This window comes from Phyllostomus discolor, chromosome 4, assembly GCF_004126475.2.
Source record: "Phyllostomus discolor isolate MPI-MPIP mPhyDis1 chromosome 4, mPhyDis1.pri.v3, whole genome shotgun sequence".
NCBI classification, from domain to species: domain Eukaryota; kingdom Metazoa; phylum Chordata; class Mammalia; order Chiroptera; family Phyllostomidae; genus Phyllostomus; species Phyllostomus discolor.
In genome coordinates this window covers 28,370,473-28,396,061 of record NC_040906.2, presented here as the reverse complement: position 1 = coordinate 28,396,061, position 25,589 = coordinate 28,370,473, and the positions used below count along the sequence as shown (strand labels likewise).

At 38.6% G+C, this 25,589-nt stretch overlaps 1 protein-coding gene and 1 pseudogene across 1 annotated transcript in view; one reads left to right on the top strand and one right to left on the bottom strand.

Annotated features, from left to right (window-relative positions):
* C2CD6 (C2 calcium dependent domain containing 6) overlaps window positions 1–25,589 on the bottom strand; it is an 89,856-nt gene that overhangs the window by 2,240 nt on the left and 62,027 nt on the right. Inside the window, exons 13-14 of the mRNA XM_036022572.1 lie at window positions 17,449–17,523; window positions 12,326–15,799 (exon numbers count right to left, since the gene is read on the bottom strand). Of these exons, the coding sequence (XP_035878465.1) occupies window positions 12,326–15,799; window positions 17,449–17,523 (3,549 nt within the window). The remainder of the gene's footprint in view (window positions 1–12,325; window positions 15,800–17,448; window positions 17,524–25,589) is intronic.
* Window positions 836–11,344, top strand: LOC114494003 (annotated as a pseudogene).

Here is a 25,589-nt window from a genome sequence, read left to right as displayed (position 1 = left end):
TGAATTTAGAAAAGAGGAATCCAAAGTTGAGGGTGTAAGCTATATTAATATTTACCCTGCTACTAATTTGCTTAACTATAGCTAAATATATGCTTTATTATGGAAAATCAATTTACTATAGAAGTTTATTCTGAAATTAGATGTATTTTCTAAAAAATAGAATTATGCATATCAAATTATCATTATATCATTTTAGGATGTATTATTTTTCCAATTGTAGGCCATGCCTGTTTATATATACCAACAGATAAAAGCAGTGATCAAGAAAATTAAAATGTCCTTTCAGAGAACCCTGAGGCTTTGGTGGAGTGGGGACCCTGCAGCTTGGGTTAGAGTCAGGACCACATGGCTCTGGGGTGCTCCTTTTTGCCATGCAACTTAGGCAGCAGGAGACACTTTGCCAGGAAGAAAAGGGGTGAAAGGACTCTTGGTGGTGGGCCATGAGAAGGTGCCACATGGCTTTGGATTGACTGGAGATTGTGGTGGCAACACAGCTGATGGTGCCAGGAGCCTGAATCATGGACTTCTACTTCTTTTCCTGAGATACGGTACACCAGACTAGGACAGAGGGAGAAGGAAGTACTGTGTGCGTCTGAATGCCCTACATTTGGCCTGTGCCAATGGCCATGCAGGAGTGGTCACTCTCCTAGCTGATAGAAAATGCCTGTTGAACCTTGGTGGCAGTGAAAACAGGACAGTTCTGATTAAGGCCGTACAATTCCAGCAAGAGGAACATGCAACAATTCTTCTAGACCGTGGTGCCAACGCCAATATAATGGACATGGATGGCAACACTGCTCTCCACCACGTTGTGCTTGGTCAAATACAGCTATAGTAGCAAAGCTGCTTGTAACAAGGCAATTATCAAAGCAAGAAACAAGCAATCATCAACTAACTTCTGAATACAAAGGAGAGAGGAGACCTAAAATGTGTTCTGAAAGTAGCAAAAGTCTTGATTCTGTTAGCTTACTGAAAATGCAGGACACACTTCTTTCCTATGAAAGATTAATAGAACTTAAGAAAAATCACTGTGAAAATACTTACAGGAAAAATTTAAAAAATGGAAAATAGGGTTAGTGAACTATAAAAGGGGCTATCAGAAACAAAAGAAATGAAATCACAGAGCATCAAAAAGTGGAATGGGAAACTCTGCAACTTGAGGTTTATATTAAAAGAAGAAAAAGAGCCCTGGCTGGCGTAGCTCAGTGGATTGAGTGCGGGCTGCGAACCAAAGTGTCACAGGTTTGATTCCCAGTTAGGGTACATGTCTGGGTTACAGGCCATGACCCCCAGCAACCAGCAACTGCACAGTGATGTCTCTCTCTCTCTCTCTCTCTTCCTCCCTTCCTTCTCTAAAATATAAATAAATAAAATCTAAAAAAAAAAAGTCACCAATTTAGAGGCAGAAGTGAACTCATGTCCAGCATTCCAGTCCAGAATGCTGCCTTTAAAGTAAATTAACACCATTTAAAAAAATGAAGAACAAGAAAAAGAGAATAGAAGAAATATGGATGTGTTATATGATGAAATAAGGAAGCAGTTAAGAAAAAAAGAAAAGCAGTATATAAAAGTAGTTGAAATGAGCCAACTACTTGAAACCACTCTTAGAACACTAGAGATGAAATCAAAGATTATAAAAAAGAATCTAAATCAGGTTTCTGATAATTATGAAAAAGGAAAAAAAGTTGCATGAAAACCATTTGTTACAGGATGAAATTGTCATGCTAAGCCTGGAAATAGACACAGCAAAAAACCAGAACCAGGAAATGGAAAAAAATATTTAGAGGACATTGCAGTTGTCAAAGAAAACAATAACCTTCTTCAAAAGACAGTAAAACTGAATGAGGGAACATTTAAAAAAACAGTATCCCAATATAATGGGCAGCTTAATGTTCTGACAGCTGAGAATACAATACTAAAGTCTAAACTGGAGACTGAAAATCAAAACAAGAAAGACTGGAAACAGAAATTGAATCATATCGGTCTAGACTGGCTACTGCTGTACAGGATCATGAGCAAAGTGAGACATCAAAAAGAGACCTGCAATGTGACTTCCACAGAGCAAGACATGAATGGTTTCGTTTACGGGACAAAATGAATTGTGATATGTCTGACCTGGAAGATAGAAATGAGATTCTTTCTCAAGAACTTTTTAAAGCTGAAAGTAAATTCAGTAGCCTAGAAATTGAGCTTCATCACACAAGAGATGCTCTCAGAGAAAGGACATTGGTTTTAGAAGGTGTACAGAGAGATCTAAGCCAAACACAGCGTCAAAAGAAGGAAATTGAACACATGTATCAAAGGAATGGGGTAAAGTGAATAAATACATTGAAATACAGAGCTCCTTAGAGGAGAGGCTATCTCACTACAAAGTGAAAATGTGTTGCTTCGACAACAGCTGGATAATGCTCACAATAAAGCTGACAGTAAAGAAAAGATAGTAATTAATATTCAAGATCAGTTTCAGGATATCACAAAAACATTTCAAGCCAAAAATGAAAAACAAGCTCTTATGCTGAATGAAAGAAATAAGGAGTTAATCAATGAATGCAATCATTTAAAAGAAAGAATGAATAAGCATGAAAATGATAAAGTAGAAAGAGATGCAATGGTGAGACAACTTCAACAAGAGCTGGCTGACACCCTAAAAAAACAATCTATGTCAGAGGCTTCACTGGAGGTTACATCACATTATCGTACGGATGTAGAAGAGACACAGGATTTAAAGAAGAATTAGGTCAAGTCAGAAGTCAATTACAAGAAGCACAAGATCAATGTACAGCGGCTGAAAGATGTGCTGAGGAGACACAAGATCACATGCAAAAGCTTGAAATTGAAAATGCCAACTTAAAAGTTACAATCAAAGAGCAATCACTGAAAATTGAACAGCTTCAGACAGTCCTGGTAGGTACAAATTCATCTCAGGATGAAAGGGAACAATTAAAGAAATATATTGAGTTAAAACAATCTGTGGAATATAGGTTGGATAAAGAAATGAAGAAAAATAGTGAATTAGAAAAAGAAACTCTTAAAAATTACAAAAAGGAAGCTAAATGAATATGAAAATGGAGAGCTTAGCTTCCCTGAAGATTTAAAACCAAATCAAATTGAACTAGATATTCAGATTAATATGTTAAAACATAAGAACAGGAGGAGGAAAGATGGCAGCTTTGCTCCAGGGAGAATGATTCTCGGCTTCTGTGCAGGGGAGGGAAACCCGTGGATCGGCAGAGGAACAGAGCAAGTGGCCTAGGTTACTGAAACATTTTTGAAAACAGGACATCAAAAATTATAGCGGACATTGAAAAACCAAACAGTAAAGAGACTGCATCAGGACAACAGGAACCCAGGGATCAGTACGGGGACCAGGGGTGTTGCAGTCCCCAGGTCCTGTGCTCCCGAGTCTGCCTCAGGGCACCCAGGAGAGTGGAGTCGCTGCTCCCTCCTTGGATAATGGGGGTTGAACAACACCAGGGGAGACCTTGTGGCTTGAAGGCACAGAGAGGGGAGTTGGACTGGGAGACAATCATGCAGGGGCTGCGAGCCCCACCCATAGCCCTGGGAGAAGTGAGTGCCTCCAGCCGGCACGACGAGGGGTGGCCTGGAAGTGTGCCTGTACCCCCAGCCCGGTGGGAGTGTGGATCAGTGGAAAACCCTGACCTTGCAGCCACCATCCAGGAAAGGGTGCAGGCGTTCTCAGGTTTCTGGAGCCTGTGGCGCTGAACTGTGGAAGCCTGCGCCCCCTTGGGAATCCTGACTCTCACGCTGTGAACCCGGAAGGGATGTGGCACTTACAGCGTTCCTAGAGCCCAAAACTGGTGGATGCACGTGCCCCTTTACGATCCCCAGAGATTGCACCATGAATCCAGAAAATTTGCGGGTGCTTCCCGAGAACATAGCACCCACTGCGATGAAATTTGGGGGAAGGGTGAGTCTCCTTGTGATCCCCAGAGCTTGCATCGTGAAACCAAAAAGACGCAGGAGCCCTGTGGGGCCCCGGAGCCTGGTAGACCGCTGCAGTGAGCTCTGGAGAGCGTGCTTGGAAGAGCCCAGGGTCCTGTAGGGGAAAGTCAGATTGGCTCTGGGGAGAGTGCCCTGCTGGCCCTGGGGACAGTACCCGAGAGACTTACTGAGATTTGACTGGGAAGAGTGATAAGCCCCTCAGCCTGCTGAAGCCAGCAAGACCAGAAAAACTGGTCTGGCCAGTTAGAAACCAACAAGAGGTTTTTTTGTTTTGTTTTGTTTTGTTTGGCTGTTGTTGGTTGATTGATTTTACCTTGTGTTTTAAGCGACTTTTTATTGTTCAATTCTTATTATTTTTATATCTCTCAATCCCTTATGTTTCTCTTCCATTCATCCTAGTATTATTACTTCCACTCCAAATTTATCTCTCCTGCACTCTATCTTCTGCTTTTCCCCCCTTTTTTATTTTGAGCTTGCAAGTTACTGCAAATCTGTATTATCTTTTTCTCACTTTTCTGAGATTTTTTTATTTTAATAGTATTTTGGTATTCTTTTTCTTTCTGTATAATCTTCTTTGCTTGGCTGGTTATACTGTCATTTGATAGGTTCCCCCTGGTATCCCAGTCACAGTGTGTTGATAATTTACTATCCTTCATCTGTGTTCCATTAGTACACCTCTCAAGGTTTTATACTCCTTATTCTTGTTATCTAGATCTCATATATTCTGCCACAAGATTGTTGCTTTAATATTACTGTAAATAAGACCTAGTTCATACAACTGTAAATACTACTCGATACCCGTACCTGATCTCAGCCCACTTTGCAATTTCCTGAACTATATTATTGTGGGGGTTGTCTCTATTCTTTTACACACTACTCCTATTTACTAATCTTTATTCCAACCCTACCTTATAAGCTGACCTCCCACAGCCTCACAGCTTTCTAGATCCAACTAACAATCCTTTCGTCCCCAATAAGAGTCTTACCTTCTTTCCATTCTTTCTAAAACGTGGCTAATGGGGTAGAGGATCACAGGTAACACTATAAGTAGCCAAAGAATATCCCATCTCTTCTCTACTGGCTGCTAACATAAATATCATAGTAAACTGTCTTGCTGTCTTAAACCATTTTGTCTTACTCCTCCAACTGATCACAAAAAAGAGGAGGGGGAAGCTGTGAACACCAGGATACACGAAGGAGATTGCACCACTGAATCTCACAGGTATTCTACCACAGAAGTTCACACCATAATCACAGGGAGCCAGAACAGATCAATTTAAGAAACAGAGGCTAACAAGAAGAATCCCACAAACAATGAGAAAACAAAGAAACAATCCCCAAATGAAGGGAAAGGAGGAAGCCTCAGAAAAAATGCTAAATGAAATAGAGGCAACTCAACTATCAGATAGTGAGTTCAAAGCAATGATTATCAGGAAGTTCAATGAACTCACAATGAGCTTTCAGAAATTAGAGGGAAGCTACAACGATCTCACTGCAAACTATATAAACATGAAAAAGGAAATAGAAACTCTCAACAAAGGCCAAGAGGAAATGAAGAATGCCATTTCCGAACTGAGGAACACAGTAGAAGGAATGAAAAGCAGGATCGATGAAGCAGAAGATCGGATTAGCGAGCTAGAGGACAAAGTAGAAAACAACACCCAGAAAGAGCAAGAAAAGGAAAAGAGGCTCAGAAAGAATGAAGAGGGATTAAGAGAAATGTAAGACAATGTGAAATGTAATATTTTCCGTATAATAGGGATACCAGAAGGAGAAGAAGAGCAAGGGATAGAAAACCTAGTTCAAAAAGTAATGAAGGAAAACTTCCCTAATTTGATGAGAGAAAAAGTCACACAAATCCAGGAAACACAGAGAGTCTCAATCAAGAGGAACACAAAGAGGCCCACCTCATGACACATCATAATTAAAATGGCAAAATTTCAAGACAAAGAGAGAATCTTAAAGGCAGCAAGGGAGAAAAAGGAAGTAACATACAAGGGGGCCCCAATAAGGCTAACAGCTGACTTCTCAATGGAAACATTCCAAGACAGACGAGAATGGCAAGAAATATTCCAAGTAATGAGAACCAGAGGCCTGCAACCATAACTACTTTACCCAGCAAGGCTCTCAATCAAGATAGAAGGCCAAATAAGAAGCTTCCCAGACAAAAGAAGTCTAAAAGAATATACCTCCACTAAACCAGCTCTGCAAGAGATGCTGAAGGGACTGCTTTAAGGAAAGAAAGGAAAAGAGAGAGAGAGAGAGAGAGGAACACATGTACATAAAAGGCAATGAATAAGTACCTATCAATAATAACCTTAAACGTAAATGGATTAAACGCTCCAATCAAAAGACATAGAATAGCTGACTGGATAAGAAAACATAACCCACACATATGCTGCCTACAAGAGACCCACCTCAGGATAAAAGATCTGCACAGGCTGAAAGTGAAGGGCTGGAAACAAATTTTCCAAGCCAATGGACAGGGAAAAAAAGCTGGGGTAGCAATACTCATATCTGACAAAATAGACTTCCAAAAAAGGACCATAAAGAGAGACCCAGAAGGTCATTTCATAATACTCAAGGGAAGAATCCACCAAGAAAACATAAATATTGTAAATATATATGCACCTAACATACGAGCACCCAAATACATAAAGAAAATCTTAGAGGACTTCAAGAAAGATATTGACAGCAACACAATTATTGTGGGGGATTTTAACACCCCACTATCAAAAATGGACAGATCTTCCAAAGAAAATATCAACAAAGATATTGTGGCATTGAACAATACCCTTGAGGAAAGGGACTTTACTGACATATACAGAGCCCTCCATCCCAAAGGATCTAAATACACATTCTTTTCCAATGTACATGGAACATTTTCAAAGATTAACCAAATGATAGGGCACAAAACAAGCCTCAAGAACTTCAAAAAAGTTGAAATTATACCAAGCATTTTCTTGGATCACAAGGGACTGAAGCTAGAAACCAACCCCAAGGAAAGAAACCCAAAACACTCAAAATCATGGAGATTAAATAGCATGCTATTAAACAATGAATGGGTCGAGAATGATATTAGAGAAGAAATCAAAAGGTTTCTGGAAACAAATGAAATGAACTCACAACAACCAAAAACTTATGGGACACAGCCAAGGCAGTCCTGAGAGGGAAGTTCATAGCAATACAGGCCCACCTAAAAAAGTTAGAAACATTCCAAACAAACAACCTAACCCTACATCTATAAGAACTCAAGGAACAACAACAAAGGCAGCCCAGAGCAAGCAGAAGGAAGGAAATAACCAAGATCAGAGCAGAATTAAATGGCATAGAGACTAAAGGCACCATTCTAAGGGTCAATGAATCCAAGAGCTGGTTCTTGGAAAAGATAAACAAAATCGACAAGCCTTTAAGCAGGCTCATCAAGAAAAAAAGAGAGAAGACCCAAATAAACATAATCATAAATGAAAGAGGAGAGATTACAACAGATACCACAGAAATACAAAGCATTGTAAGAAATTACTACACAGAACTGTACGCCAAGAAATTTGAAAACCTAGATGAAATGGACAAATTTCTAGAAAAATATAATCTTCCAAAACTCAATGAAAAAGAGGCAGAAAGCCTGAGCAAACCAATAACAGCAAAAGAAATTGAAGCAGTAATCAAAAAACTCCCAACACACAAAAGCCCTGGACCAGATGGTTTCACAGGAGAATTCTACAAAGCATTTAAGGAAGAGCTAACCCCTATCCTTCACAGACTATTTCAAAAAATCCAAAATGATGGAAGTCTCCCAAACTCTTTTTATGAGGCCAACATCATCCTAATTCCAAAACCAGATAAAGACACAACAAAGAAAGAAAACTTCAGGCCAATATCGCTGATGAACATTGACGCTAAAATCCTCAACAAAATACTGGCAAACCACATCCAACAGTACATTAAAAAGATCATACACCATGACCAAGTGGGATTCATTCCAGGTATGCAAGGATGGTACAATATTCGCAAATCAGTAAATGTAATACATCACATAAATAAAAGCAAAGACAAAAACCACATGATCATATCAATAGATGAAGAAAAAGCATTTGATAAGGTACAGTACCCATTTATGATAAAAACACTCAGCAAAGTGGGGAAAGAGGGAGCATTCCTCAACATAATAAAGGCCATATATGAGAGACCTACAGCCAACATCATACTTAATGAGCAAAATTAAAATTTTTTCCACTAAGATCAGGAACAAGACAAGGCTGTCCACTTTTACCACTTCTATTCAATATAGTACTGGAACTTTTAGCCACAGCGATCAGACAAGAAAAAGAAATAAAAGGCATCCAAATTGGAAAGGAGGAAACAAAACTGTCACTGTTTGCAGATGACATGATAGTGTACATAGAAAATCCTATAGACTCCACAAAAAAACTGCTTGACCTAATAAATGAATTTGGCAAAACAGCGGGATACAAAGTCAATATCCAGAAATCAAAGGCATTTCTGTACACCAACAATGAAACAGCAGAAGCAGAAATCAAGGAAAAAATCCCATTTGAAATAGCAAAAAGAAAAATAAAATACCTAGGAATAAACCTAACCAAAGAGGTAAAAGACCTGTATTCAGAAAACTACATAACACTGAGGAGAGAAATCAAGGAAGACACAAACAAATGGAAACATATACCGTGTTCATGGATTGGAAGAATTAATATCATCAAAATGTCCATACTACCCAAAGCAATTTACACATTCAATGCAATTCCTATTAAAGTACCAATGGCTTATTTCACAGACATAGAACAAACACTTCAACAATTTATATGGAACCATAAACGACCCCAAATAGCTGCTGTGATTTTGAGAAAGAAGAGTAAAGTAGGAAGGATCGCAATACCTGACACTAAACTATACTACAAGGCTGCTGTAATCAAAACAGCCTGGTACTGGCATAAAAACAGACACATGGACCAATGGAACGGAACAGAGAGCCCAGAAATAAACCTGAGTCTCTGGAGTCAATTCATATTTGACAAAGGAGGCAGCAACATAAAATGGAGTAAAAATAGCCTCTTCAACAAATGGTGTTGGGAGAACTGGACAGCTACATGCAAAAAAATGAAACTTGAGTACCAACTTACACCTTATACAAAAATAAATTCAAAGTGGATAAAAGACTTAAATATAAAACGTGACACCATTAAAGACCTAGAAGAGAACATAGGTAGGAAAATCTCAGATATTTCACTCAGAAACTTTTTTACTGACGTGTCCCCTAGAACAAGGGACATAAAGGAAAGAATAAACAAACAGGACCTCATCAAAATTAAAAGCTTCTGCACAGCTAAAGAAAATAGTATTAAAAGAAAAAGAGAACTAACTATATGGGAAAACATATTTGCCAATGATACCTCAGACAAGGGTTTAATCTCCAAAATATATAAAGAACTTACATGACTACACTCTAAGAAGACAAGGAACCCAATTAAAAAATGGGCAAAGGACTTGAACAGACACTTCTCCAAGGAGGACATACAGAAATCCAAAGACACATGAAACAATGTTGATTATCACTAGCTATCAGAGAGATGCAGATTAAAACCACAATGAGGTACCACTTCACACCAGTCAGAATGGCCATCATAAACAAAGCAACAAACAACAAGTGTTGGAGAGGTTGTAGAGAAAAGGGGTCCCTAGTGCACTGTTGGTGGGACTGCAGACTGGTACGACCACTATGGAAAGCAGTATGAAACTTCCTCAGAAAACTAAAAATGGATCTGCCTTTTGACCCAGCAATTCCACTGCTGGGCCTCTATCCTAAGAATACTAAAACACCAATCCAAAAGAACGTATGCATCCCAATGTTCATAGCAGCACAATTTACAATAGCTAGGTGTTGGAAGCAACCTAGATGCTCATCAGTAAATGAATGGATCAAAAAACGATGGTACATTTACACAATGGAATTCTATGCAGCAGAAAGAAAGAAGGAGCTCCTACCCTTTGCAACAGCTTGGATGGAGCTGGAAAGCATTATGCCAAGCGAAATAAGCCAGGCAGTGAAAGACAAATACCATATGATCTCACCTTTAACAGGAACCTAACCAACAAAACAAAGAAACAAGCAAAATATAACCAAAGACACTGAAATAGAGGACAGGCTGACAGTGACCACAGGGGAGAGAAGAGGGAATTTCAGGGAAGAATGGGAAGGGTTTACAGGAACAAATTTAAAGGACACATGGACAAAAACTAGGGGGAGGGTGGTAATGGGAGGGAAGTGGGGAGGGTTGGTTGGCTGGGCTGGATTGGGAGTAAAAGAAAGAAAACTGTACTTGAACAATGATTAAAATAAAATAAGAACAATGATCTTACAGCAAAACTAGAAACTGCATCTTCAAAATGTCAACATGTAGATGAAAAAAATAAATGTCTTCAACAGGAGTTATTACCCATGAACGCATTACCAAAAAATGTAAAAATCTAAAGAATGAAAAAAGGAAGTGGAAACAAGAAGAAATAAACCTCAAAACACATATGGAAATGAATATGATAGAATTTAATGAATTAGAACAGTATAAATGGAAGATTGAAGAAAGAGCAAGACAGAATATAGAAGAAAAATTAGAAGTCAATCTATTTTTACAGACACAAGCAGCATCTCAAGAAAATCTGGCGCAGTTAAGAGAAAATCATAATGCTTCAATAAGAAGTCAGTTGGAACTCAGAATTAAAGATCTGGAATCTGAACTCTCCAAAATAAAAATGTCTCAAAATTGTAAAGAAAAAAATTTGGAAAAATATAAGCAACTCTACCTGGAAGAAATAGAAAGTAGAAAGTCATTAGCAAACATACTAAACAAGACTAACGAGAGGCTAGCAGAGCTCAGCACTGAACCTCTCCTGCAGAAACGGCAGAACAGATTTTACTCGGCACTCTTCATCCAAAGCCAGGCCTGGAAATGCCTTGTGTTGGAAATCTTAATAGTAGTTCGGTACTCTATGGAAACTTGACTCCAGGAGAAAACTTGGTGATTCCTACCTCAAGGCCACAAACTTCAAGTAAGAGCATGGGGACTTACTTGATCAAGATGCAGTAGGAGTTTGAAAACACTCTAACTAGAGAACTAAAAGAAGATGCTGCTGAATTTGAAGCTGAAGACTATAGAGCTTATCCTGTAGCATCAACTGATGAGGCAAATTCATGTCAAGATCTCCTTTTGAACACATCACGAGAATATGCACAGATTTTGCAGAAAAATTATGTGATCTGAAATATAAATAGTAATTTATGTACTGGACTATTTACATAATATTTTAATTATTTTCTACCAAACCCATGATATGTGAAATCTTTATTAAAGAAAAATTTTTGGAAAAAAAATATGGTCCTTCCATTCCCAGATTTTAATTTTCTTTAGAATGGTTTGCATGATGTCTAGTAGGAGATTCACCTATCTATTTTATGTAATACTAAAAAATAGATTTGAATTCCCAAGTTTGTCAGCACACAATATAGCAGTGGGGTTAGGGGAAAAGAAGAGTAGAAGTTAAGTTTAAATTTTGCAGTTCATGATCCGATTGTGAATTTTACATTTCCTAGTGCTTAGCAGATCAACTGGCACATAATATCTTTGTTTACTGAAACAGATAGTTCAATGACCTGAAAAAGACTCTATACTTATATCTGTATGAAAAAAAAAAACCCCAGCTGTGTTTCCACAGTATACAGACACTGCCAATGGTTGGTTGTACAGGTTGTACAACAGCCCCTGGCTCTGAAATCCCACATGGGGCCGTACACTCTTGGCTCCAGGCTGGGTGAGCCTGCAGACTCTTCCCAGAGCAGGGGTGTCAAGCTCATTTTCACCAGGGGCCACATCAGCCTCACAGTGGCCTTCAAAGGGCCGAATGTAATTTTAGGACTGTATAAATGTAACCACTCCTTAACTAGAGGCAAGGAGCTTGGCGCTGCCACTGGGTAGAAACAAGGTACCTGGCTGGATACCAGGTGGAGGGTTGGATTCAGCCTGTAGGCCTTGTTTGTGCCACTTGTGTCCTAAAGGAAAGGGTGTCTTTTTCTAATTCATAATCCAGAAGGGGAGCCCTTTATCTATTTTATACGAAAGTATTCAGCGTGTTAACAGTCCCCCGATTTTGTGATTGCATTTTAAATCAGGTAAGGTGATACTTGAATGTCAGAAGACTTTTTTTTTTAAATTTGGAAGATATATCTACTTGAAACTAATGAAGGTTGCACACACATTTGCATGCAGGTATGTGTGTGTGTATCCTAAATTAGATTATTTGCAGAACTTTGCAAAACACAGAGGTAGAAGACTTAGGAAAACATTATTACATGTATCGCAGTTCTCGCAGTCCAATGAAGCACTCTCCTTGGAACAGATTTCCTTAGTGTTCCTGTGGTGGGCGGTGTGGTTGGTAGGATCTTAACTATTTTCAGTGACTTTTTTTGTTTGTTGACATGGTCTCTTTCTTTCTGGACCTTGGGCTTTAGATTTCCTCTCTTTATTACTTCTGGGAAGAGGGATGGTTTTGCGTTTTTCTTAGTTTCCATAACTTTAAACAATTGTGATTCAAGGGCCTTGGCATACTTTTCATTGCAAACTTCACTTGGTTGTATACAAAGAGCTTGCATTTCTTTTCTGTAACGTGCAAATGTTACTAAATGTTGTTTTTTATTATTGTTATTATATCCTTTCAGTCTCTGACAAAACTGGACTTCTAATTTTGAGATCTCCCCAGCCTCTGAATTGAAATGAGTTACAGTGTTACTCTGCCTGGAAGGAAAAGTGAACTTATTTATGCATTTTTCATCTTCATTTGGCTTTTTGCAGCAAGGAATTCTAGGATATGGTGACAACATGGCTTCAGGTGTTTCCGGTACCACCGATTTAGACATGTTGTTATGCCCATTTTTTCCAAGGGTCTTCATTTTTAGTGTCCTTTCAGAGGAAGCATTTGATTGAGTTAGTTTTGATTTACCACTCACACTATCTGGGTCTTGAATTTCTGATTTAAAATCCAAATTTTCTGCTTGAGGAAGCTGCATAACACCATGTTCTTTCCTTTGTTTCTTAGGCACTATGTCTGTAGGTCGTTCTGATGACTTCTTTAACGGAATTGCTTGGCTATTTTTGTTGGAAGTAGTTTGTACTTTTACTAAAGTCAGTGTTTTAGCTCCTTCTTTAGAATAACATCTTTTGTGTTCTCTAATTGTTGATGGATTTTCTTTAATATTCTGTAAGAGAAGATACTCCTTTTCTTCCTTTCTGGTCAGTTCTGTGTCTACAACTCTATTCTCAGGAACCTTTGGTAAAGTGGCATTATGAACAATTTCTGAATATTTATTTTGCTTTCCTGAATGCTCCTCCACAAACTGATTTTCATCTCTAAAAGATAAATATTGCTTTATACATTTTAATGATGTGGAACTAGAATTAATCAAATTCATATGGTTGCTTATTCCTTCTAATTGCCTTTCAGTGATTAGCCCTGATTTTGAAAGTTTTTCTATAAAAAGCCTCTGGAGGTATTTGCTTAAATCACCTTTTAGATTTAATAGTTCATTTTCTGATAAAGCTATGAGATCGTTTTGCAGAGATTTATTTAAAGGATATTTCACATTTATTTCAAGCCTTCTACCAAAACTCCCCTTTGAAATATCTTGTAACTCATGAAAAGATACTGAAGCACTTTTAGTTCTTGGAGAAGATATGTTTGAGTGCATAGGTTCAGATTCTGTCTCTTTAAATAAACTGCTTTCTGAAAGGTTTTTTAGGAAATAGTTTTGAAGAATTTCATTCAAAAAAGATCTCAGCCTTATTTCCAAGTGCTTATTTATGAAATAATGATTAAAATTATTTATGAAAGACACAGTTTCTTTTACAGTTTCTGAATATTTCTCCAGAAAAACATTTTGCCCTTTTGGTTCTACTCTCTCATTCATCAAATACAGATTTTGATAGATTTTTGGTAAGTCCTCTGTGGTAATATGTCCTGATTCTGAAAGTCTCTCTACAAGATAATGCTGGACGTGTTTACTTAATTCAGATTTTAGGTTTTTTATTTCTGACTCTGAGAGTGTTTCTAGAAATACATGCAGCTTTGGATTCAAACTAGGTTTTCTATCTAATTCGTCTGCTTTATCAAAATTATCTTTAATTCCTTTAAGGTCTCCTGTATTATTTGGAAAAGGGTGTTGAATTAGTCTTTCTAATTCTTTTTCTGGTTGTCTCCTCTTTTCAGACTGATTATATTTTAAAAAAACATTAAATATGCTTTTGAAAAAGGATTTAAACATTATTACATCTGACTTATTAAGTTTATCCATTAACAAATTACTTAAACTTTCTAAAGTAGAATTTAGACCACTTTCTTCTCTGTCAAGCCTCTGACTACTACTTGGCAAATCTGTTTTGCTATCTGTTGCTGATGGATATTTTGAATATTGTGGAGATACATTTTGGCCTTCATCTATAAATTCGACACTATTTAAAGAGGTGCTTTCTTTGGGAATGATGGGTATATTCTGTTCTGAAAAAGAATTTGTTTTGCATGTGATTTCTAAATAATCCTCTATGGAATCTTTTGGCTTTTCTTCAGCAAAGGCTGCCTCTGTATCCAGCAAAGAACTGTTCTGGTATTCTTTATCTAATTCTATCACTTTGATTTCCCCAGATGCTAAAAGAGTATCTAGAGGAAATGCTTGCATTTTCTGGCTTGTGACAGATTCGGCCCCTGGCGAATCTACTTCATCGTTTTCTTTATAGTAAACTAGAATATTTGAAGATAAATTTTCCCAACCTGTGGGTAACTGGTTCTGCCAGTCCATCTGTGTCTCACTTGACTCTTCCACTCCCATTCCTAATGTGGAGAAGTTTTCGGCAGTGAATATTTGCTTTATAGCACAATCCTGTGCAATGCCACTGGAACCTGGTCTAGAAATAGGTATGTCACATTCTAAATGTTTCTTTTTGAAACTACTCTTTCTTTTCATTGGGAAACCTTTCTCACCAGCCTCTAAGTGTTTTTCAGAGACAAGTTCCCTTTCTACCTCTGGAGAATTTCCTGGCCCCTCTTCTGAAAGTGAAACTGCAGGAACATCTTTAATAATTGCATTTACAAGAGACTTTGAATACAAAATGTCTCCTTTTGAAAGCCGGCTATTTAAATCTTGGATTTTTTCAGATATCTTGTCTTCCAAACTACTAGGTGGTTTATCAGGAACACTTAGAGAACCATGACTTTTCTTTCTTGCTTCAGTGTCTGTAGGGACTTCTGGTTTAGAAAGCAATTTCTCTGAAAGGTCTTGCAGATTTTTATGTAAAATTGAGTTGAGCACCACTGACTGTTTTAAGTTTTCTATGTGGGAAGTAAGACTTAATGATTTTGAGAAGGGACATGTATGTACGTTCCCATTTCCAGTTAGTGATGGTTTTCTTTCCAAGTTTGGTAAGGATATATTTGGTGGTCTTTCCTTTAACTTACTCTTAATATCTAAACTCTTTTTTGTGGGGATACTAGGATCATGAGCCAAATTATCCTTAGCGTTTGAAGTGTTTACTGTGATGATATCAGGGCCACAGGTTAAAGTTTCCTTAGCATCACTGCCATGAGGCCAGGTTTCATCTGTGGGTCTTGGAATCTCCGAATGTGCTGTGTAAGGAGGATCTTGGTCTTCATGTTCTATAACCTCTGTACTTAAAGTGTTTCTACATGCAAACATATCTTGGTCCTTCCTTTTTCTGACTGGCATTTTGTTGTTTATATTCCTTAGAAAAGGATCAAAACCGTCCCTGGTGTTGAAATTCTGTAATGTTAAAAAAAGTAAGATATTCTATAACATCTATTTTGATTTTATAAGAAATTTTCTATCTAATTTTCTTTGAGCAATCTGTTGATTTACCTATTCATCCTTGTTCCTTTATGAAGATAAAACTAACTTTATTTTTTAAATATTTGAAATATATATTTTAATGGAAAACTTTCAAATTCCTAATTCTAATACTATTTTGTGTCCAAATGCTTTTTGCTATCTGGAATATTTGTAAATAATTAAAAGTTACTCACAAATTGTTTTTTAAAGAATTCAATTTCTAGTGTTGGCTGCATCCACTTAGACAATGGCTAACATCAGGATCTAAGTCTTCTCCACATAAATATTTACCATTTAGCATCAATGTAGGAAATTTTTTTAAAAATGCAAAGTATAATATGCATAATTAAAAGTATCATAAATATTCTTTAAAGGCTGACTTGGGACATATATCATCTGAGAATTTCAACAATGATGAGTTCCATTCCATCCTTAGCACAGCACAGTAAAATCTTACTTTTTGATGAATACTATATATGCCTCAAATGTGGTTACGAGATAGCAGTATATAAACTTCTGTGTTACAGTGAAATTTCAGTATAATATCCATAGGTAGTTTTGTAGCTCTGAGATTAGTTTCTCACTGAAATAGCTTCAAAATGAAGTCTCTTATTCAAACCCTTTGTTCATACAACTTTTACATTATACAATTGAAAACAGAAATTGTGAAATAACCAGCCTAGAATATGTTTTAGTTTATTTCACCTTAGTAATTCAAGCTTCATTTTATTGGATACAATTCATTATAACTGGTATTTAAATGGCAGCTGATACCCAGGTGACAGCATAATAATCCCCTTGGGTTTTTGAGAAGTACAGATTCCTAGGCTCTGTTTCCAGACTGAGATTCATTTGGTCAGAGGTGAGACCTGGAAGTGTGTATTTTTAAAAGACAGCCTGGTGTTTCTAAAGGGTAATTTGGTTTTGGGGCCATTGAATTGCATAACGTATTAGAGAAACCTAGTATTTAAGTATGAGGGGAACCCTCAAAACTGGAATTATCTTCTGGAGGGTGGGCCCCTTGTAATATAGGCTTTCCCTGTGAGGGGAGGGTTCTAGGAACCCATCTGTATCAGTGTACCAGCTGGCATTGCTGTAAGAGGCTGCATTTAGCTTCAGTGAATGTTTTTTGAAGACCCTTTCAATGCATTTGCCCATGTCATGATGGGTGATTTCCACGTGTACCTACCCACACCGCGCTGAGTGTTCAGCAGTTTTTCACCAAAAACAGTATGATCCCTGTGCCCCACCCTCCCTATTCATTCAATCTCACCGCAGTGACTTTTTTTTGTTTGTTTGTTACCCCAGATGAAAAAAGTCCTCAAAGGGAAACGTTTTGCCCAAATGGAAGAGGTGAAACAAAAAACAGTAGAAGCATAAAAGGCGTCAAAATGGATGAAATCAAAAACTGTTTTGTGCAGTGGGAAAAACATCTCTATAGGCATATTGCATCAAATGGATAGTACTTTGAAGGTGACTAAAATTTAAACATGTAAGAATTAACAATTTTTTAATAAATAAGTTCTGGATTGGGGGGTCCTTCTCATGTAATTAGTATTGGGATGGGATAACTCAGCACTCACCTGGTGCTTTGGTTTGAATTCTGCATATTCTGGCCTTAAAGATGGTGCCACATATCCTTTTTGTGGAAAAGCCACCTTATAAAAAGAGAGGTTTTAATTTCTGACTGCTTGTAATAAAAGGATATTTCCCCAAAATAATTTTATTCTTTCAATAGATATTAAAGATACAAAAAATTTTAAAACCTAAATAAGTTTCTCATAACTACTATACTTTTCCAAGTATCAAAATAAATCAGTATATACAAATACACATACTATATAATCTTAGCTTCCTTGATACTGCAATATTTATTCTATTGAATTTGTAAAATTCAAAACAATGCACATAACTTCAAGCAGAAACAAAAGTAGAAAACAGAATTGTCAGAACAAATCGTAATCTAATTTTAAAAGATTGTGAAATGCCGGGCTGTGAACCAGTGTTGCAGGTTCAATTCCCAGTCAGGGTACATGCCTGGGTTGCAGGCCATGACCCCCAGCAACTGCACATTGATGTTTCTCTCTCTCTCTCTCTATCTCTCTCCCTTCCCTCTCAAAAAATACATAAATAAAATCTTTAAAAAATTGTGAAATGCTTTAGATAACAAATAATATCTGATATTATACTGAAACAGCATTTTCAATGATTCTCAGCCTGTAATTGTTAAATGAGTACTTAACACGTTCTAAGAAAGCACTTGCTGCTAAATCAGGGTTTATAGAAAAAATTATAGAATCACAGACCCATCGAGTTTTTAGGGATAGAAAGCACTTTTAAGAGAATTCAGTCCTACTCCTTGTTTTACGCAAGAATCTGAAATTGGAGTTTGTTGCTTCAAGTTACTCAGAGGATTAGAAACCTAAATCCTAAGTAACCTTCCACCATACAATCAGGACTTCAGTGAGGGAGAATGGTGCTTTGGAAGCATCATAATGAGCCTCTACACGACCAAGTCATCTAGAGAGAACTTGACTCCATCTCTTTGTAGAATGCTTTGTAGCTGGATCCTTGGACCCTTCAACACCGTTCTCTTTTCCGGTGCACACACAGCACACACTGCTGCCACTTCCTACACATTATCTCCTTCCATCCCTAGGGGGTCCACTATATATCAAGTTAGTTGAAATAACAATTCAATGAATAATGTTTTCGTAAGAAACACTTTTTAAAACATTGTATCTTTTTATTGAGGTAACATTGCTTTGTGACATTTTATAAGTTTCAGGCACAACATTCTTATGCAGTATCTGTATATGCTCATAGTATGCTCACCCCCAAAGGTCTAGTTCCCACCCCTCAGTACCGAACACTCAGGTGTTCATTAACATTAAACAATTAATAACATGGCTTTATTTTTAAATCTTCAGTGGCTTCCAAACTTTTGCTGTTATTCATTGCCCTCACACACTGACTCTAAATTACCTCTGCAAGTTTCTTGATATTATATTGAGAGAAACCATGGTTTCTCTCTTCCAGGAACATGTGTCTAACTCAGAATTCTCTAAATACAGCTCATGCATTTCCACATCTGCTGTTTTTCTCATTTTGTTTGAATTTCCCCAAATTTCCCTTAATGTCTAACATTTGAAGGTTTATTGACTTAAATGAATTAGTAGATAAATTAAAAATAAATATGTATGACAAGAAAGTACAAGGGAAACTAGTAGCAAAACATGTCATTTTTATAAAAAACAGGAAACAACCAAAAACTCCCCCTTCATATAAGCCTGGAAAAATGTGTGAAAGGATATAAAATGCTAGCATTATTTTCTCCAGGGAGTGACTCTGGAGGAGAGGAAAGAGAACATTATTAACTTTCACTGTTAAACTCTGTGTTGTTAATTAGATAAACATGCAATACTTTCATGAATAAAAAACTCCAGTACAGTTATACTTGAGGGAAATGCTCTAGGCGTTCATCTCAGGAAGATAGGAAGGACAATAAACCAATGCAGGAGTTTCAATATGGTAAACTGAACAGGTGGATTTACTCTTTCTAACCTCCCAAGGATGAAGTAAATTAACATAAAATAATACATATATTTTATTGTTGTTCAAGTACAGTTGTCTCCATTTTTACCATGCCCCCCCACCCCACTCATTCCCACCTCCCATCCTCGAACCCACCCCCTTTGGCTTTGTCCATGTGTCTTTTATACATGTTCCTTGATGTCCCTTCCCCTGTTTTCCCTCATTATCCCTCTCCCCCCTCTCCTCTGGTTACTATCAGCTTGTTCTTTATTTCAGTGTCTCTGATTAAATTTTGCTTGCTTGTTTGTTTGTTTTGTTGATTAGGTTCCACTTATAGGTGAGATCATATGGTATTTGTCTCTCACTGCTTGGCTTGTTAGTGTCCCCTAGAGCAAGGGACATAAAGGAAAGAATAAACAAATGGAACCTCATCAAAATAAAAAGCTTCTGCACAGATAAAGAAAACATCAGAAAAACTTCCAGCCAAGATGGAAGCATGGGTAGACACACTGTGCCTCCTCGCACAACCAAATTAAGGACAACAACAATTTAGAAACAAAATAACAACCAGAGCAGACAGAAAATTGAACTGTATGGAAGTCTGACAAACAAGGAGTTAAAATAGACACATTCATCCAGAACGGTAGGAGGGATGGAGTTGGCAGCCAGGCAGAGAGGGGTCTCAGCAAAAAAAGAGGTGGCACTGGGCGTGCAAGGCAGCAGCTGACAAACCCTGGGCGCACAAGACAGTGGTGGGCGGACCGTCAGTGTGGGGTAGCAACAGGCAGACCCAGCAAGGTGGTGGTTGTGAAGCAGGGCACAGCATGCAAGGTGGCTGGCTGACCAAGCAGTCCCACATTCACATGCACAGATGAACCAGGTGAAACTGGGGAGTGAGACAGACCACACAAGCCAGGGCTCAAGTGTGGGGGAAATAAAGCCTCAAAAGACTGATTGAAAACACCTGTGGGGGTTGAGGTGCTGGAAGACTCCCAGCCTCACAGGAGAGTTTGTTGGAGAGACCCACAGGGTCCTAGAATGTGCACAAGCCCACCCACATGGCAAACAGCACCAGAAAGGCGCAGTTTGCTTGTGGGAAGCAGCGGAAGGGACTGAAGTCCAACAGAGAGCAGAGCAAGTGCCATTGTTCCCTCTCAGACCCCACCCCCACATACAGTGTCACAACCCAGTGACTAGGTTGCCCCACCCTAGTGAACACCTAAGGCTCCACCCCTCATACATAATAGGCGCGACAAGACAAAAAAAAAATAGCACAAACAAAAGAACAGATCAAAGCTCCAGAGCAAATACAACTAAGCAATGAAGAGATAGCCGACCTATCAGATGCACATTTCAAAGCACTGGTGATCAGGATGCTCACAGAATTGGTTGAATTTGGTTGCAAATTAGATGACAAAATGAAGGCTATGATAAGTGAAATGAAAGAAAATGCACAGGGAACCAATAGTGATGGGAAAGAAACTGGGACTCAAAACAATGGAGTGGACCAGAAGGAAGACAGAGACATCCAATCAGAAATGAATGAAGAAACAAGAATTCAAAAAAATGAGTAGAGGCTTAGGAACCTCTAGGATATCTTTAAACATTCCAACATCTGAATTATAGGGGTACCAAAAAGGGAAGAGGAAGACCAACAAGTGGAAAAATTATTTGATTAAATAATAAAGGAGAATTTCCCCAATATGGTGAAGGAAATAGACTTCCAGGAAGTCCAGAGAGTCCCAAAGAAGTTGGACCCAAGGAGGAAACACCAAGGCACATCATAATTACATTATGCAAGATTAAAATGAAGGAGAGAATCCTAGAAGCGGCAAGAGATAAGGAGACAGTTACCTACAAAGGAGTTTCCATCAGACTTCCAGCTGATTTCTCAAAAGAGACATTGCAGGCAAGAAAGGGCTGGAAAGAAGTATTTTGAGTCATGAAAGGCAAGGACCTACACCCCAGATTACTCTCTCCAGCAAAGCTTTCATTTAGAAAGGAAGGGCAGATCAAGTGCTTCTCAGATAAGGACAAGTTAAAGGAGTTCATTATCACCAAGCCCTTATTATATGAAATGTTAAAGGGATTTATCTAAGAAAAATAAGATAAGAAATATGAACAGTAAAATGACAGCAAACTCACAATTATTAACAACCACACCTAAAACAAAAACAAAAATGAATTAAGCAATCAACTAGAACAGGAACAGAACCACAGAAATGGAGATCACATGATAACATGGAGGGTTAGCAACAGGGGAGTGGGAGGAGGAGAAAAGGGGAAAAGGTACAGAGAATAAGTAGCATAGATGGTAGGTAGAAAATAGACGGGGGAAGTCAAGAATAGTATGAGAAATGCAGAAGCTAAAGAACTTATGACACATGGACACGAGCTAAAGGGGGGAAATTTGGGCAGGAGAGGGTGTGCAGGGTGGAGGGGAATGAAGGGGGTAAATTGTACAACTGTAATAGCATAATCAATAAAATGTATTAAAAAAAGAAAACATCGGCAAAATGAAAAGGGAACCAACTGTATGGGAAAACATATTTGCCAATGATACCTCAGACAAGGGTTTGATCTCCAACATATATAAAGAACTCACATGCATTCCCTCCAGGAAGACAAACAACCCAATTAAAAATGGCCAAAGGACCTGAACAGGCACTTCTCCAGGGAAGGCATATAAAGGGCCCAGAGACAATGTGAAAGGATGCTCAGCATCACTAGCCATCAGAGAGATGCAAACTAAAACCACAATAAGATACCACTTCACACAGGTCAGAATGGCCATCATAAACAAATCAACAACCAACAAGTGCTGGCAAGGTTGTGGAGAAAAGGGAACCCTAGTGCACTGTTGGTGGGAATTCAGACTGGTGCAGTCACTGTGGGAAACAGTATGGAATTTCCTTAAAACACTAAAAATGCAATTGCCTTTTTGATCTAACAATTCCACTGCCTAAGAATCCTGAAACACCAATTCAAAAGAACCTATGCACCCCTATGTTCATAGCAGCATTATTTACAATAGCCAAGTGCTGGGAACAGCCTAAGTGCCCATCAGTAAATGAATGGATCAAAAAACTATGGTACATTTACACAGTGGAATACTATGCAGCAGAAAGAAAGAAGGAGTCTACAGCCATACCACCCTGAACATGCCCGATCTTGTCTGATCTCGGAAGCTAAGCAAGGTCAGTCCTGGTTAGTACTCGGATGGGAGAATGAAAGAAGGAACTTCTATACTTCATGACAGCATGGATGGAACTGGAGAGTATTATGCTGAGTGAAATAAGCCAGGTGGTGAAAGACTAATACCATATGATCTCAACTATAAGCAGAACCTAATAAAGAACACAAACAAATGAGCCATAAAGAACCACAGACATGGAAATAAAGAACAAACTGACAGTGACCAGAGGGGTAGGGGAGAGGGATAAGGGGGAAAGAAGGGAAAGGTCAAGTAAAGGAACATATACAAAGAACCCATGGACAAGGACAGTGGGGTGGGGACTGTCTTTGGGAGTAGGGGGTTGGATGGAGCAGGGGGCTGGATAGAGCAGGGGAGAGCTGGGGGGGGGGAATTGGGACAACTGTAATTGAACAACAATAAAAAGAAAAAGAAAGAAAGAACATCAGAGCCTTAAACAGCAGAAATCAGGCAGGCCTGAGAAGCAATAAATTCAAAGTCCAAAAATATAAAGCAAATCAGATGATGGTGCAATTGTCACAGTTATTAATTAAAGAGCTGAATTTGGAACAGCTGGATCGCTTGGCCCCTTCTCCAGTACCACACTTTCTCAGTGCCCACAGAGCACACACTGCTGGCAGCAGCACCTCCCCCAAACCTAAAAACACTGCTCTCTGAGGAATATGTGCCTCTGTCCAGGTGGAGATCCTATATGAGTTTTGCGTCTCTACAAAGAAGCAGAGTAGAACTTGCTGTCACTCACATTTCCACATCAGATAACTGAAGGGAGATAAAAAGAAAGGAAAGGAAGTTCCATTTGGTAGAGAACACATTGGTTCCTTGGAAATGCTGTAGGGTGCCCAGCCATCTGCCTGCCCTCTCCCATCCCAAACATCCTCCAGGTGAGCCTGCCTGCCACACGGAGCATGCCTATACAGTTGGCATACTCCTCATTCACAAATATGAGTCAACAAAATTCACCAGATACATGAAGAAAGTCAATACATCTAAATGAAAAATCTGTAAGAACAAATGGACTAGCTCCAGAGTAAACAGAGATATTTCTGAGGGATGTGGCTAGAGGGAGGGTAGCCCTTGGAAAAGAATCTAAATGGTATCCTCGGAGATATTCAAAAAAGTGTTGATTTCTACTTAGTTGGAACAGGCACCTCAAATGTAATGTAAACAAAATAGTATTATAGTTTACCACTGTGCTTCCCTTCCTTCATAAAAACTCACAACTCTCAGCCTTTTTCTATTTTTACTCATCTCAGTTAATAGTGATATTATCTACTGAATTGTTAGGCAGGAAACCTGAGTGTTACCTTTTACTTTTCTCCTCCTCCTGCCTTCCCTATCAAATCCAGCAAGTCCTATGGCTGCTGCCTTCAAAATATATCAAGTATCCAATCACATCTCAACATCAACTCCACTACCACCATAATACAAGCCACCCTCATCTCTCCAAACAACAGTCTTCTAACTAGTCTCTTGTACCCTGTGACAGGGACTGATAGTTGCCATTCCCCAAATTCATATCATCTCAAAAACTTAAATTTTTTTAGGGGGCAGAAATGTCCCCTGCTAAAAAGCTACATGTTCCAGCATCCTTTGAAGATAGGAGTGGCCATAGGACCAGGTTCTGGCCAATGACATGTAATTGTATGTTATTGGGAGAAGCTTCTGAGAGAGAGAATCTTGTAACAAAGGCAGATTCAGGTGACAGGTACCTGATTAATCCTCCTTTTCCTTCTTCCTGTCTGGACTATGAGGTCTGTCTGGAAAATGCCTAGCCATTGTTAACATAACAAGAAGAGTTTGCACAACATCAATGTAACCTGGCAGCCAAGGACAGGAGATTGGAATGCACATGCATGAACAGTAATGACTTCACTGTACTAGTCAGTGAAGGCAGTAGATGTCATTGAGTGAGCATGTGTACTGTGTGGCAATTGCATTAAAAGTGACTGAGTGCGTAGAGCCATAAATCTGCATCAAATTTTGCATTAAGCTTGAACATTCCTCTGCGGAAACTATTTCAATGATTCAGAAGGCTGCAGCTATGGGTAACTGGTGATTGGCAGCTTCATCACACTTCATGCAGTTTTTTGGTGAAACATCAAATCACCCAGGTGACTCAGTCCCCATACAGCCCAGACATGGAGCCCTGCAACTTCTGGCTTTTCCCAAAACTAAAATCACCTTTGAAAGGGAAGAGATTTCAGACTGTTGATGAGATTCAGGAAAATACGACAGGGCAGCTGATGGGCAATTGGGAGAACTGTGTAAGGTCCCAAGGTGCCTACTTTGAAGGGAACTGAGGGGTCACTGTCCTGTCTACAATGTTTCTTGTATCTTGTATCCTCTTCAGTAAATGCCTCCTTTTCTGTTACGTGGCTGGACACTTTCTGGACAGGACTCATAGACCGTGCTGCCTGGAGGTACAGAGCCCATTTTGTATTATCTACAGCAACATGCCTGTGATGAGGACAGCTATCCAAAAAGAAAGGACATCTGGGCTCCTGATGACATCATGAAACCACTGCACCACTATTTAAGGAACTGTTTATAAGTTTTTGTTACTCATAACTAAACATAATTCTAAAATGATTCAACAACTTCCATACATACCAAGTCTTCCATAATGGAATGAAGTTAGAAATCAAAAATAGAAAAAAACAAAAATCACAAATATTTAGAAATTTCAGATATTCTTAAACAACCAGTGGGTCAAAGACTAAATCTCAAGGGAAATTAGAAAATACCTTGACACAAATGAAAGTGAAAACACCATATACCAAAACTTGATGGAATGCAGTGAAATCAGTGCTAAGGAGAGATTTATAGTTGTAAACACTTACTTTAAAATAAGAGAAAGACCTCTGCTCTGGCTGGTGTGGTTCAGTGGATTGAATGCCAGCCTGCAAACCAGGGGGCCGCCGGTTTGGTTCCCAGTCAGGGCACATGCCTGGGTTCATGTCTGGGTTGCAGGTCAGG